At 34.8% G+C, this 15,988-nt stretch overlaps 3 protein-coding genes across 5 annotated transcripts in view; 1 reads left to right on the top strand and 2 right to left on the bottom strand.

Moving 5' to 3' along the window:
• Positions 1-390, bottom strand: part of LOC129948798 (ribosome-binding protein 1) — a 36,195-nt gene extending 35,805 nt beyond the window's left edge. For all 3 annotated transcript variants that reach the window (XR_008781962.1, XM_056059843.1, XM_056059855.1), the window contains exon 1: positions 234-390. The gene's annotated coding sequence lies outside the window, so the exon portion shown is untranslated. The remainder of the gene's footprint in view (positions 1-233) is intronic.
• Positions 391-2,779: 2,389 nt separating this feature from the next.
• LOC129938874 (RAB6A-GEF complex partner protein 2) lies at positions 2,780-4,421 on the top strand. Its single transcript, XM_056046689.1, has 4 exons — positions 2,780-2,986; positions 3,040-3,251; positions 3,309-3,574; positions 3,641-4,421. The coding sequence occupies exons 1-4, from the start codon at positions 2,865-2,867 to the stop codon at positions 4,265-4,267; spliced, it is 1,227 nt and encodes a 408-aa protein (XP_055902664.1). The 5' UTR covers positions 2,780-2,864; the 3' UTR covers positions 4,268-4,421.
• A 4,933-nt stretch (positions 4,422-9,354) lies between these two features.
• Positions 9,355-10,495, bottom strand: LOC129939375 (RNA transcription, translation and transport factor protein). The gene is made up of 3 exons (XM_056047366.1): positions 10,279-10,495; positions 9,876-10,202; positions 9,355-9,812 (listed from the first exon to the last, which is right to left on the bottom strand). Exons 1-3 carry the CDS (start codon positions 10,337-10,339, stop codon positions 9,460-9,462), a joined length of 741 nt encoding a protein of 246 aa, XP_055903341.1. The 5' UTR covers positions 10,340-10,495; the 3' UTR covers positions 9,355-9,459.
• Positions 10,496-15,988: the final 5,493 nt, after the last annotated feature.

The following is a 15,988-nucleotide window of genomic DNA, read 5'->3' as shown; positions in this document are numbered from 1 at the left end:
TGGCTGGTTGGTTGGCTGGCTAGCTGGCAAACCAACTAACCGCCATTGCGATCTGTGCCGCTGAATTAAAAAAAAAATATTCACTTTAGCCGATTGGGATTGGGAGACTTTTTTCTTCTTCCAAGTTTCTTTTCTTTTATGATGAAATTATGTGGCATTCGATATATTTATATTTTATGAGTAATGGGAATGAATTGATAAAGATTCTTTTTATTAATTTATTGATAACTTACAAATGCGTTTAGAATAAATTGAAGAATATAATTTCACTGGAATTTTTCCTTTTTATTATAATCACAGTGACATGCAAGCAAAACCAGATTACACTTCTTCAATCAAAATTGTCCAACTAAAAAACCGTACCCGACCAACACACACACAGCAATAAAAAAACAGCTCGGCGATTTTTCAGTTCAGTGGCTTCTACGAACAGGAACTAATGGGTGTGTTCAATTGAGAAATTCTGTAAATTCAGATCTGAATGTATGACTGTTCGTTTACTTTATCGTGTGCATCTTGCTGCTATTTCTTTTAAGGTCGTGTGTGAATTGAATTAAGGCTTGGCTGTCACTGTGCGACAACTAACGATTAAAAGTTGCTCAAAATGGGAAAGCTTGTGTTTTTGTATTTATATATATTTTATAGTTTGACTTGGTCCTTAGCGAAACACAAAATTTCACAAACAGTTCTCTTTATTTTAGTATCGCAATTTTGTTTGTAATACATTTTAATAATCTTACTTTTTATATTACACATGGTTTATTTTGAGATTTCTTCCCTACATTTTCTTTGTTTCAAGATTTTTCTTTGAATTATATTTAAAATTTTGTCTCGCTTAAGGGTCTGTTTCACGACGTGAATGTTAAGTTCAGGATAGTTACCCACCACTTAAATTAATTTCGAGTTAAATCCTTCCACTAGCAAACATTGCTTTTCATATCTCTCTCATTTTTGTATGTGTTCGGTTACTACTTTTTAGTTATTCAAATTTTCCAGTGTTGTATGGGTTCTGAAATTATAAGAACTGAAGAAAAACTGAAACATTGCTCATTGTGTTCATCTTTCACAGTTTTTGTTGCAGTCTTTCAAATATTTGTTGACTTGTAAGGCATCAACTGTCAGTTATCTTTGGTAATGGGTACTTCCTAAAACAAATAAGTTACTTGACAAATTAACTTCTAGTTAGACCTATTGTGAAGTACTAATCTGAATTTTATCTGCTAATTAGTTTTCTAGTAGTATAACCATTTTATACATATGCTAAATCAAATAAAAGTAATGCAAAATAAAAACCTAATATTTTCCTTTTTTTTCTTTAGTGTTTTGTAAGGCTAGGTGCGCACATGCAACTTTTTCGAAACTAAATAGTTCGATCGTTAGTTGCCCAAACATCACGCACATAAGCAACTCCGAAAGTAATCAACGAAATAAAACAATACACAGGAAATATTTATTCGCCTAGACTAAATTTTTATCTCTCTTGCACTTACAGAAAATTATTCAACGATTTAGTTGAATGTCCGCGCAGTTACCTATAATTTCTTGTGACACAAACTAATTAATTGGTTCGAGGTGATCGTCTAGTTTGTGTCAAAACACAAACTAAAAAGTTGCTGGAATAGGCGACAGAATGGTTTCTGCATGTGCGCGGACTCTCATATAAGTCTATAGTGCTCAGTATAGAAACCAAACAGTTTCCAAACTAAGAGTTGCATGTGCACGCCTAGCATGAATAAAACACAAAAACAAATATTTTTTAAAAAATTATTGTTTATAGAATTTTTGGTGTCGTAAAAAAAAAACCTAGAACTATTATAGGTATGGGGGATTTTCGAAATATTATAGCTCTAGGAGTTTAAATCTTTAATAATTAACGGCAACCAAAATACATTTAGTAAAACATTATTTTGACATCTGTATTGATCTTGTCGAACTGAACCGTGTCATTTTCTTGAAGACAAAGTTAAAATGGCTCAACATTTGTTTGGTGGATAAGGATATGAAATTCAAAGTTACTAAGTATTTCTGGCAATAAAGTTCTACCAGTAACTTAAAATTGAATTTAACTTTAGTTATCAAGTTTTTAATCAATATTTAGGAAAACATCTACCAATAAAAAATAAAACGAAACTATAAATTTGTATACGTTGTTTTTTATTTAGGTGGAATTTAGTTGCCACTTTTGTTTATAAATCCTATAGTTAAGTTTTAATGGTGCGACATCTAGTGGTGGTGAACGTAAAAACAAGACAAAATGACTATAACCAAGTTGTCCGTCTGTGTAAGATGATTGAACTCAATTCGATTGAAAAATTTCAGATAAGGATTGTCACACTTTATTAATAAGGTTAAATTCTAAAATTAAAAATTAAAATATTATATAAATAAAACTATCAAATTGGCTGTTTTTTAATAACATTCGTACTTTTCTTATGTTTTTCAAATTTCGTAAGCTTTGTCGGTAACAATTATGTTTTTTTGTACTAAAAAGGTAACTAAACAAATTGTCTATTCGTTTGTGTAAGTGTCTGGTAGCTTTTTAGCTATCAATTTGACCATTACTTACATAGATCAAATTCGATTATTTTGATTGTCATTTGTCAACCATTGGTCGATTCTGATTCTAGAATTTTGTGTTGCAGACCTTTGCCAAACGGACCTTTAAACTTCGTTTAACGACGATGCTCTCCACACTGTGTAGAACAGAATTTTTCTTCACTGAACGATTCTCTCAAATGGAACAAATCCAATATATGATTATGCCACCCTGTTTGAAAATTGTCTAACGTCAGTGGGCTAGAATTAAAAAAAAACACTAGCCTATATGAAGAAATTGTTATTGAAATTATAAAAATCTAAATAAAATGATTGAAATAACAGCAAAACTAATTCGAGCAGATTCTGCCATTTACGCAGCTGGTGAAAAAGTTGAATGTCTTATTGAATTCACCAATCGTAATGAAGAAAATGCCAACCAAACATTCAAGTAAAACTTGAGAAGTTTTTCATCACAAATTAATTTATTATTGTTCCTTCCAGTGATCATTCCGAAAACCTTGCATGGGCTTCAGTACAGATCCACTGCTATCGCAAAACTACATTCTGTGCAAATTCAGTTTCTGATTTAACTGAAATGATTGGAAAGACTGCTCTAGATGCAGTCACACAAACTCCTGGTGAGATAATTGTCGCCACAAAACCGAAGATTTTATTTTGTGATCTTAAACTTCGACCAGCTGAGACTAAGATTTGTGAGTAAAACCCCATTCTTATCAACCAAGGAAAGTTTTATTCAAAAAATATGTTAGATTTTTTTAATGATTTCGTCCCGCGAGAAGGACCACCAACTTACCGTGGCCACGACATCAAATATTTTTACAAAATTACAATTGCCACACAGAGGGTCAAGTCAAAGGTGCAAACATTGACCGTTCCTATACGAGTGTTGCCAATACCAGTTATTCCAAGACCAGAGGAGCTCGGCACAGAAACCAACGAAGAACTTACTCCAACAAATCCATTTCTAGAAAAAAGAGAAATCACCGAATTGGAAGTTTCTTGGCACCATTTGAAGGTCTACCTCTTATTTGTTGTTCTATTGACTGTACAACCTTATTTGAGTATCTTATTTCCCTAATAGAATGTCACAGCTCGCAGATCACCAAAGTTCTTCCGAATCACCAACAAACGTGGCTATGTGGGACGCTTCTGCCTTTTCAAAACTGCCTACAAGCTTGGAGAAGACATAGTAGGCAGCCTGGACTTTGCTAACTTTGAAGTGCGTTGTGTACAGTTTTCTGTGAAGTTGCAATCTGAAGAGATTCTTTTAAGAAAAACCATTCCAACCAAAGACGAAAGCGATACAGCTTCTGTAAACTCTTTGTCCGACCATAGCAATAGTATAGCTTCTGTTGAAGGATTAAAGTCGACGATTAATGACGAAGTATCTGGAAAATTCACAACCTATGCAACCAGTCATCAAGTTTGCTACTCGATGTTGCAAACACAAATTATCATTCCAATTCCATTGCATGCGGCTCCGTCTTTTAGAACTGATTTAGTTGATGTTAGATGGCGATTGCATTTTGAATTTGTAAGTAGTACGATGATGGACATTGGTAAGCCAAACGTGGAGAATGGAGAATTGACAGCACCACAGGAAATTCCGGTGGAAACTATGATATGGAATTTGCCAGTGACTATATATTCAGCAAATCCTCTGCAGATTTATTCGCCAAGTCCAGCGTACAATTTATTAATAAGATAAGATCCAACTATAAATTATTTTTAAGTGTTATAATTTTGAATTGTTTACTAAATTATTGTAATGTTGGACGGAAATGTTATTAATTTTTAATAACAAAAAACTTGACTGTCCTAACGAAATTTGTAAGATTAAAGAAATGGGAAAGTATAACTTAGTTTTTCTTTGGCTTACGTTTTTTAACTGTACGAAAGCTAGGAACTGAATTTTAAAAGAATGTCTAATCAATGAGTCCAATGATGATTCATTGACTCTGCACAAGGGCTCATCTCAAAGACAATATCTTAATGACCATGTTGTCCATGTCATCTGGATGGTTAGACTAGCTTTTGGCCAACAAGCATTTAAAACTAACTGTTTATTATGCAAAAGAGAGTTTTCACTGTCATCTTAAGGGAGTGGGGTATCGTGTATGAATGTGAAAAAGATACTGATTTAATTTGTGGTATACTTCCCGGTTTTTGTCGGATGGGATATTGGAAGTATCTAAAGTTCAGTGGTTCTATTTGAAAATAATACCAATCACATACACGAACGATACCGACTCAGCATTACGCAACGCACTATTTTATATTACGGTATTATCTATTTTAATAATCTTCCTAAAGATGCCAAGAGTGAAACCGGAATTAATTATATTCAATAAAAAAACTTGTTTCTTTAACCAAATCTTTCATGGGGATTATAGACCTCAATCTTGGCCTTAAGTTGGGTAATCTTGGCTTAAGCCAGGATAGTATGCAAAAACTTTGTATTAATTCATTCTTTATTTCTATTTTTAGGCAAATATGGTTTCACGAGTAACTAAAGACAATTTGTACCGCTACTCCAGAGTTAACTTTTGAATTTATTTCAGGGAATCGCAGAAACATGATGTTCAAATGGTAGACATGTGCATTCAAGAGGACACAAGCGTCCACAGGTTTTTCTCAAAACCCACCTCTGTCTATCAACTCCTACTCTCACCTCCCTACAGGCGCTACAGTCCGGGGCGGATCTGGGCCTCAACCAACATGCGTCTCGAGCCAGCTCGGTCCCTAGCTAGCTGTCTCCAGTTTCGCACGCCAAGTTGGTTGAGGTCCTCTCCCACCTGGGTGCGCCACCTGAGTCGCTGTCTTCCTATACTGCGCCGTCCCTCGGGATTGGATTCAAAGACCTTCCGGGCTGGAGCGTTGATGTCCATCCGCTCTACATGACCTAGCCATCTAAGCCGTTGGACTTTAATTCTGCTACCTAGGTTAGTGTCGCTGTACAGCCCGTACAGTTCGTCGTTATATCTTCTCCTCCATTCTCCATCTATGCGTCCGGGACCAATAAATCACCCGAAGATTTTTTCTCTCGAAGCATCCTAAGACGCTTTCATCTTTCTTTGACAGGGTCCAGGGCTCAGCGCCATAAATGAGAACAGGGATGATGAGTGTCTTATAGATGGTGATTTTAGATGCTCGGTAGAGGACTTTACTTCTGAATTGCCTTCTAAGTCCAAAGAAGCAGCGATTTGCTAGAGTTATTCTTCGTTTGATTTCAGCGATGGTGTCGTTGTCTGTGTTAATAGCGGTGCCTAGATAGACAAAGTCCTTAACTACCTCAAATTTATAGCTGCCCATAGTGACATTTTGTCCAAGACGTCGTTGTTCAGTGCCCTTTTTTGATGACAGCATATACTTGGTCTTGGCCTTTCTTAAACCTTTTTTGACATCAAATGCATCGGTGAGATCTTTTCCGACCTTTATAGAGCAGCGTGCATTCTCCATCGTCATTCTGCACAAACGGATAAGTTTGACAGGGATGCCAAAACTAGACATTGCTCGGTAGAGCTCTTCCCTATAGATGCTGTCATACGCGGCTTTAAAATCGATAAAGAGATGGTGGGTATCGATTTGAAGTTCTTGATTTTTTTTCCAAGATCTGCCGTAGTGTGAATATTTGGTCGATAGTGGACTTTCCTGGTCTGAAGCCACACTGATAAGGACCAATCAGGTTGTTGACGAATGGCTTCAGACGTTCACATAATACGGCAGAGAGGATCTTATACGCAATGTTTAAGAGACTGATGCCTCTGTAGTTGGCGCAACTTAGAGGATCTCCTTTCTTATGTATCAGGCATACTATGCTGAGATTCCACTGATTGTATGTGTTTAAGATTTGTTAGCAGAAAATTGTATTCATTTGATTTTAGATTTTCTATTTTTGTGAAATCTGAAAATTTAAAAGCAACGTTTTCAAATTTAAGTTTTGATACAATGCTTCGTTGCCATATTTTGAATTTTTTCATAGCAAATACATTCGATGCAGGTATTTTTTTAAGTTTGTATTTTTTATTGTAATGTGGGTATGTGTGGGTAGGTTTGTAGAAAAGTAAGTATTAAGGAGGGTAGGTTAGTGTGTATTAAGGACTTAAATGGTTTCGTGATTGGAGTTAAGCCCTGACTTGAGCTAGAATTAAAAATTCAACTTAAAGGGTCAATGCGTTGAATCTCTGAAGTCATAAAAACATCTCAATGTTCTGTGTCAACGCACCGTCAAATTTCACAGCATCAATGCTTAGGACGTTGACTATCACACGATTAGACAAAATAATATTTAGTCAACGGGTCATTTGTAGATCTACAAATGACGTCTTTTTTACGTCAAAGAGTCAACGCGTTGACCGTTTACGTTCACATTCTAATAGTTGCCTCAGACTTTTTTTCTTTAATATTTTGCAGTGCGAAACAACTGTGTTAAAATTTAAAAAAATGAGAATATATAGGTATTGGACCTATTTGAGACATATTTTTCTATATTTATCCTTTTGGAAGCAGATAGGTAGGTCCAGAGTTTAAAAAGTTACATGAATAAGTACGATAGTATCTCTTTAGGTTGACAGGTTGTTGCGTAGATAAAAATGTTATGAAGTTACTAGAGAATAATTTTATTAAATTAATGTCTTAAACTAAAAAGGTAAACAATTTAGTTAAAGAACCTACTATTCTCCACTATATAAACATTTTCTAAAAATAAAAATTTAACGATTTCGTATGTGCAAAACATAAGCAACTTTTCAATACTTTGTATAGTTTCCCTTATCTCTTAGGACTTCAGCACATCTTCTCGGCATGGAAGCTATTAAATTAGAGATGACATCTCGTGGTATGTTTTTCTATTGTTCTTGTAAAGATTTAAAGAGCACCGCCTTGGATTGGAAGCGTTGCCCAGCGACTCGATTTTTGAGAAACCCAAAAAGATTTTCAATGGGATTCAAGTTTGGTGATTGTGCCGTCCAATCAAGAACTTGAATCCCATTGTCTTCAATCCACTTTTTAACCAGCTTCGATGTGTGTTTCGGGTCGTTGTCGTGTTGAAACACCCATCGAAGCGACATATTCCAATCGGAATATGGTAACATCTGCGTTTCCAGGTTACGTTTATATTCGAATTTGTCCATTATTTCTTTAATTTGATGGAAAGGACCTTGTCCATATCCTGAGAATCAGGTCCAAATCATCACACTGCCACCACCATGTTTTACTGTGACATTGCAGTATCTTGGATTGAGCCGTTGACCCTTACCTCTTCGCACGTGACATATTCCATCTGACTGTATCAAATTAAACTTTGATTCATCGCTGAAAAGTACCGTTTTCCATTTCTCAACGGACCATTGGTGAAACTTTTTTGCAGAATCTTATTTAATTATTTTAAATAAGGTAAAAGTTAATACTTAAATTGAGTTAATGTCATAAAACTGAAACACAACCTTTTTTCAATTTTTTTTTTTTTTAAGCAAATGTTTTTTGCATGGCCTGTGACTTCGAAGGTCATTTTCTAGACCACGTTTTCGCACGGTGCTTGCATCAATATTAAGATTTAATGAGTGTACTACTTCCTTTGAGTTGATAAACGTTTTTTTTTTTATTATGTTACAAATTTCTCTATCGGTTCTTCTTGTTGTTGTACGCGGTCGACCTCCAAAATTTTGATTTTCGACGCTTCCCGCAGTTTCAAATTTTGTAATTAACCGTGAAATAATTGACTTATTAATGTTATATTTCTTGGAAAGTAAAATTTTTGATGCCTAACGATTATACTCATTAATTATTTTGATTTTAAAGTTGGAATCGTACTTATTTCGGGACATATCGAAAAACAAACCGAAGCTGGGCCTTAATCGATCCAAACTAATAAATGACATTTGTTACACTCTTATTGATTGCATTCTATGCCATATTTTACTGTAAAAGCCCCGTTATCAAAAATTTGAGTGTCGAAAACAATATTTTTTGTGAGATAAATTTTAAAGCCAATGTTTCAAAATTTTGAAAAGATATTTGAGTTGAAAGTAAATTTTTACCAATTTATAGTGTTTTTTTAGGTTTTTTATTTGTCAATTCGATTTTTCTCACAATTTAAGCAGATGTTCAAATATTTTTGTTCGTAAAATATTCGAGAGGACAAATATTTTTTTTTTGATTTACAAAAAAAAAAACGTTTTTTTTCCAAAAATATACTAGTTTGGTATCACGTTACAATATATATTATACAATTTAACTCAAGTCGCTAGCGTCATTGGTTCCATTTTTTTGTAATTGCTTTGGTAAAAAAAACCACTAACTCAATTTGTTCGAGAGTCCTTTTTGCATAATTATCTGTATTCCAACATTTATTTGAAGTCAATATCTCCATTGGTTTTTGAGCTATGGACGACGAGAACTTATAGAAGTACGGACGCACGGACATCTCCCTAAAAATCTTTTATTTCGAATCTAGGGACCTTTGTCAACATTTTCATTCGACAAATCGGACCGAACTTCTTATGGGAAGTTAATAACATTTCAATGTTCTCGAGGCATTTCTGAAGTTAATGTACCTTATATAAGTCATTCTTTTTAATTATTTGTCCATAAAAGAAAACTAAACAAAAATTCGTTCCACATGCAAAACATGACAATAGTCTGTGACGATCCTCCGCTTCCCAAAAATATTGTTTAAAGAAACAAAATTGACAGTTTAATAAGAAATACGTCAAAGAATAAGCTGTCGTTTAATGGTTTCGCAAGTTACATGAACCATGGAAGCATAGGACAATGGTTTAAAATAAAAGAAATATATATTGTGAGGTTTTTTCAGTTTATTGACATAATTCATGCACAAACTATTCTTATATTTCAGTACTTAAAACAGAAGTTTATTGTATAATTACAAATAGCTTATTCTTAAAATCCAACTTTGCCCAATTTTGTATCGGTCTTGGGATTAGCAGTCAAATCTTGAACGCACACAATAGTCTCATTAATTAATGTTTGTAGCTGACGTAAGCTTTGTATTTGAAGCAATCGAAGAACACGAACAGGATAATCTAATGCAGGATCGTCCGCGACTTTGTCATTACCTTGAGAGAATGGAAATGGTTTTCCTGTAATTGGCTGTTTTTTTCTTGCTTCCGGAGCAAGTCGATCATGTACAACTCGGACAATAGCTTCTAGCTGAACCAAATGATCGGGATGATGGGCTATTTGAAGTTTTTTAGCCATTGCACGAACTCCAATCACAAAATCTTTATGTTGAACTATAAATAAGAATGAAAAACAATTAATATATTTCCTTTGATGAGATGTCATGAATTGCTTACAATCGATGTTATCCAATGAATTTTCGGCTTTTATACTCGGCGCAACTGATTTGCTATCACGTTCTTGTATATTCTTTGAGTTGATGTCCTGGTAATTTTCTGGGGCATCCAAGAATTCAAGTCGAACGGCATAACTAAGAAGCCACGATAGCTCTTCCATTGGCGAGTCAAATTTGGGAATGCCAACATCAGTCTTGTATCGCTGATATGCTTTTTCCCATTCCGGTATGTTGTCCACTTTACGCAAACCAACGCGATCTTCTATTTTATATTGTCGGATTTTTTGGTCCTCCAACCATAGAACTGTGCTCGCAAATACTTTTCGATCTGTAATGTTAAGTTTTTTTTTTGTTTTTATTGATATATTTCGGCAATATTAAAACAAAATTGTGTTTGATTTTACTTTTAACATCAACAGAATCTGGATTTGGATGTTCCAAAGCTTCTAATTTCATTTTCAGCATTTTGTATTTTTATGGCTTAACTAATTTTAATGGAAAAGTGTAATATTTATTTTATAATTTAAGTTCGCCGGAAAAATGGAATAATTCAATTCGCAAAGTAAATCAAATAAAATTAGAGAAAAGAAGTTTCAAGATGCTGCCGCAGCCACTGTCAAAAAAGACGAAGGGTTGTTTTTAAATGTAGTAGATGCTTAGAGAGCCCTACCTAGCCGACATGAAAATATTAGAGCGTTCCCAGGTCAGCATAATTAGGTCTGTTTGAGTTCTGAGTATTTAATTTATTTTGAGTAGAGCCAAAAACAATTATCAAATCGGGACGACTTTATTACCGCAGTGGGAAAAATCATTTGGCAATTCTTTAGACATGATTTATATCTTCGCCTTTTTCAATTTTTTCCTTCACAATCATCCTACCTCTCAAATGAAGTTATTGAAAAGCTTATTCCCACCTTCAACAATGCAATCCCAACCACTTTAGAAAAAACTCCATTAGCTCAACGTTCTGTCGTACAATAACCTTGCAGTAGAAATTGAAAACTTATGTAGATTCAGACACCAATAGCAGAGGCGGCTTAAGAATATCTTTCACAATTCTTGCAATAGAACATTCTTGAATAAAACCCTAAGTACAAAACAACAAAAAGAAATGAGGAGGACACATATCTAATAAGACTTATAGAATGCATGCCACTGGCTCGAAGACGGCCTTGTTCAGGCACCGAAAACCCAGCAACACGACAATATTCCTTTGGTTACAACATAATGGTGTCAAATATTGTACAAGCGTTCTCCATTTTGTTTTGCGTATCTAGAAGTGCAATTTATCGGCTCTCATCACTTGCGGCGGCGGACAGAACACCCGTAGATCAGCGTAGGAAACGTGATGTACGTTCAAACAGTTTACCTAACAGTGTGCTTGTTCCTATAAATGATCACATACGACCCTTCCCCTTAAAATTAACTTTTCTGCACCAAGTATCCTGAACACACCGATACCTGAATCGAACTTAATGCAAAATATTAGTTAATTTTAAAATTAAATCATCAAAATGAATTTATTTAATTCATTAAATTGTACATTTAAGTAAATAAATAAATAAATAAATTTCTTTTTGGACTTGTCCTGTTTTTACACCGATTTTAGTATGAATTAAAAGGGAACCTCGTTGTCATCTTCGTAGTCTGTAGTTAGTTTTCAGCTTCTTGAACTGACTGCTGCGACATCAAGTTATTGTAAAAAGTCATATCCGTGGAGGAACATACTTTTGCGCCAAGTTTATGACATCCTCATATTTCTTGGGGTTTAGGAAAAGATTATTTGTATATAATAGTTTTGGCTTAAAGGGGTCACCATGCAAGTTTGTTTTTATTTCTATGTCGTATGTCGTAAATGGCCCATGGTGACTAATGGAAGCTGAAACGCTTGCCATATTTTCCAAAATTTTCGATATTTCGATATAGTCCACTTAATACGATCTTTATTGGTCACAGTTTTCTTGTAAAACGGAGCCAGGCTCGTTTTAAAATCAAATATGTCCTTTTTGCTCACTGATATCACATCAAACTTTTTGGAACACTTTTCCACTAAATTCTGCCAGTCCTTTGGTAGATAAAGACGTTCTACTCGTCGTTTTTGTTTTTCTATAACGCCAAAAGAGCGATCACAGAACAAAAAACAGTGTCCCGGTTCTGGTAAGTGATGTTCAACAAGGCTTATATTTTTGTGTTTTACAAGAGCATATAAATATTGGACGAGAGTGTTGTTTTTATTTTGAGCAGTTTCACATAAAATGTGTTCAATGAAATGATGCAAAAAGCTTATGACTTGATTTGGACCCTTTTTCCCGATGGTCTCATCATACATGTACATGTAGCTTTTCTTGGTACTGCATAGAAAAATACAAAAATTAAAGACACATAACTGCCTTTTATTAAAGAAATCACCGGATGGTATTAGTGGAAGTGGCAAATTTTGTTGATAATCAAAAGAAATGCACCCAAGTCTTGTAGGCACTCGGAGCTTCTTTCCCGTAGATTATCATAAAACGCTTTAGCCTTCTTTTGTGAAGATCTTTTGTAACCCTGAGTGCACGTTTTTCTTCCTCGGAATCAGTTGCAGCTATTTTCTTTTCATGACTATCAGACGTCTGACAAGTGTCTGATCTAGATGATCCAAAAGAAAGCTTGAAAGTTTTTACAAAGTATTCCCTACAAAAATCGTAAGTAACTTTTGGCTTTGAATTACCATTTTGTTCAGTCATCAATGCAAAAACGCTTGGCTCAAACTTTTCTAAATAGAGATTATACATTTTCCTTACATTTAAGTCAGAAGGTAAGTACTTCGATTCCTTATTTTGACTGTAGTGAGAAGATCGTTTTGGGAAACTTTTAATGTGGCTGTCAATATTTTGGACAACATCTTTTGGAATCTTGTTCAATCTGTTGGTGTGACGATTTTTTAACCAAAAAGGTTGAGAGTCTTTCGATTCGACTTTTATGGACACTATGAACTGAACAAAATGCTTTTTTACATACATCTATTTCATGTTTAATGCCTCGTATAAAATATTTATTTTGGAATTTCACCTCATTTCCACTCGTAGATCGACGCCTCTTAACTGCATTTTGAATTATCAATCTACACAAATATGCGTCTTGTTTTTCTTTATTTCCCAGCTTATTAAATTCATGAAAATCTTTTGGATACAAATTCTGGCGTCCAGCGTCAAAGCATTTTTTCATTCAACTGCATGGCTGGCCGCCTGGCCCATTGTTTTCGCTGCTACGGTATTTCCCAAACGATTTGTGTACTTCTTGCCTTCTGCTCTCTTCCCTTTAGCTCCGTTTCTTTTCCACGCGTTCTGATTGTGCACACGCTTTTTTCCTAAAGCCATACAAACCAATAATATTACACTGAACACTCAAACATTCGAATGAATGTATTACCTTTTTGGACAGGTAAAGCATTAGCACTACTCGATCATGAGATCCATTTTCGGTTCGGAGCCCGATATGGAAAAATCTGATTCACTTTCACTCATTTTTTTAATAACGTACCCTCGCACCAAGAATTAACTAAACCAAATGATACATTTCAAAACAATACAGTAGGTTCAAGCAAAAACTTTGTTATACACTCATACCTGTAAACCTCGTTTACTGTTATGAAAGTGGTGCAAAAGCTTACTTTGTTAAAGCGGTGCGCAAGCATTTACTGTGTTGAAAAGCGGTTCTATGTATTTTGCGTCCATGATATGAAGACGAACAGTGCGGACTTTTATACGTACCATGAAGGCATAGCAAAGCGAGGACTTGATGACGTTTGCAGTCTGCTGTGAAAAAGTATTTAAAATCTTGATCCTTGAACTTGATCAAAGAACTACATGTATTTAGTGACGCGTGTGGAGAGAAAACAGGAACAACACACTAGTAAACTTCTTCCTACTGTTAGTTTCATTGGGCCGTTTTAAGGTTATTCATCAGTACTTTCCTGTACGGGAAAAGTACTTCCGATCACATTTCATACATACTGGATTTCAAAAACACCTGGCTAAATTTTTGCAAGAAAACCATTAAATCATTAAACAAGAATTCCATGTTTATGATTTTTAAATACAAACATCTGACCTACAGCTCAACATCTATAGGGCGCTTGGAAGCTTCGGAATAGATCGACGGTCTTAAAAACACCAGTTTTTGCTCCAAAAACGCTTCGCCACTCCTGCCTTACCAACGACAATGGCTTGTAAAAATAAAATTCCCATAAACAATACAAAGATGGAGGATGTCCGAAAAATCATATCGTATATAGAAGACGACAAGAAGGAGTTCTACCTTATTATATTAATATGGCCAACACAGCTTCTGGAGGTGATGAAGCAGAAGAAGGATAAAACCTTTTTTTACTAAACTTTTTTTTTACTATATTTTTGTATGTGAATGTGCTTATGTATACCACTTTTTTTAATTACATAACCTCTACTATTACTTAAATATTTTGCTATCATTTAAAGCTTTTTTTTTAAATAAATTATGTATTTATTTCATTAAAATTTGAGTAAAGTACCGTCCGTAAGTTTTAAGAACAGAATAAGTCCCACGTTTTCAAACCATTATACCTGGCTACCAGAACCGGCTTCGAACAAAATGTTTATCTCATTCCACTCAATTCCACGTGATCTTCATTTTATCTATAGGTCTTGCATCTAAAAAAAGTAAAATATAGACGCTATGCAGTTTTTTGCGTTTTCCCAACACTTTTGCTAAGTGGACTTATTCAGTTCTCACAACTGACGATTTAATTTTTCTCTAAATGACCAAACATTTTGTAACGAATAGAACGTGTTATCATCAGCTTTTAAAGAACACTTCAAAAGTGTTTACGAAGAGAAAGTCCCTTTCTACAACCCCTCCATCACTCATGAGGCGATAAATGCTGCTAGCTCCATCTCAAAAACTATTCCTCAACATATCTTTCTCTTTGATTTAGATAATTCCTCACTTAACCCAACCACATCTTAACCAACTTTTAAAATGTCAAAAAACATCAAGAAACACTTAAAGCCCAAGAAGTCCACTGGCCTGACAATATTTCCGAATCAGGCATCAAATTTTTAAACATCATAATTAATAATTGCATTAATAATGCTTACTTTCCAAAGCCATGGAAAGTGGCCAGATTTTTGCCTTTCCAAAAAAAGTCAAACGTAAGCAAGACAAACACTTTTAAGACCAATTTAATTGCAATACGGGCACAATTCTAGAAAGATTAACTGGATAATTTAACTTACCAACCCAAAAGCCAACTGAGCCAATTCCAGACTTTTAATTTGGTTTCCGACCGAAGGGACACTCAACGCTCTATTCGCTGTAGAAATTTCTAAACGATATCGTCCTCAACCCCAGGGAAAGAAAATGTGCTACAGCCTGCTCTCCTGGAATCGAAGAAGCATTTGACAGCGTTTGGAGAATGGGTTTCCTATATAACTTTCCTCTCTTAACTCACTACCACAAGTACTGAATATACTCAACAGCTTCTTTTAAGAAAGATTATTTTATATTCAATAACAAGGTTCTAAAGGTAATATCTGCGAATGCAATAGCTAAGTTCCACAATGTTCCATCTTAGAGCCTCACCTCTATAACATATTTCTTCATGACTTCCCCCACCAAATCTCAGGAAACAACCTAATTTACACTGGTCTCCAATACTCAAGCCACGAAAGTCCTCTTTCTGTTTTGAGGATTCTTGAAAAACATTTAAATGTAATCAACATTTTTAACAAAACTTGGGAAATCAAAATCAACATTCCAAAATCAAGCCGGAGTGGTAAGTAAATTTCTTTTTCTTAACCTTGATAACTGTACTATAGCACCTAAAAACAAATTGAAATATCGAGTCGCCAAAATCATTAAAATATTGAAAAATCTAGGAAAGTCTCCAACATGTTTATGCCCTTCTTCAAACATAGAAACCTTAGTACCAAAACTAAACTTCTATTTTTACAAAACACTTATAAGACCTGTCATGTCATATGCATTTCCAATCGGTCATGACACATTCACTCTCAGACAGTCAGTCATAGCCAATGGACGTGTTTACGGATTAAACCTACCACCACCTAGAGATTAGCGGATGAGCAACGGACT

Source organism: Eupeodes corollae, chromosome 1 (genome assembly GCF_945859685.1).
Source record: "Eupeodes corollae chromosome 1, idEupCoro1.1, whole genome shotgun sequence".
Taxonomy (NCBI): Eukaryota; Metazoa; Arthropoda; class Insecta; order Diptera; family Syrphidae; genus Eupeodes; species Eupeodes corollae.
The sequence above is the reverse complement of the archived record's forward strand: the minus strand, read 5'-3'. Positions and strand labels throughout refer to the sequence as shown.

Coding starts and splice junctions, on each gene's coding strand:
- LOC129938874 (XM_056046689.1), top strand. CDS start 2,865: ATGATTGAAATAACAGCAAAACTAATTCGAGCAGATTCTGCCATTTAC. Junction 2,987..3,039: donor AATGCCAACCAAACATTCAA/GTAAAACTTGAG, acceptor TGTTCCTTCCAG/TGATCATTCCGAAAACCTTG. Junction 3,252..3,308: donor ACCAGCTGAGACTAAGATTT/GTGAGTAAAACC, acceptor AAAATATGTTAG/ATTTTTTTAATGATTTCGTC.
- LOC129939375 (XM_056047366.1), bottom strand. CDS start 10,339: ATGCTGAAAATGAAATTAGAAGCTTTGGAACATCCAAATCCAGATTCT. Junction 10,203..10,278: donor AGATTCTGTTGATGTTAAAA/GTAAAATCAAAC, acceptor TTAACATTACAG/ATCGAAAAGTATTTGCGAGC. Junction 9,813..9,875: donor TTCATTGGATAACATCGATT/GTAAGCAATTCA, acceptor TCTTATTTATAG/TTCAACATAAAGATTTTGTG.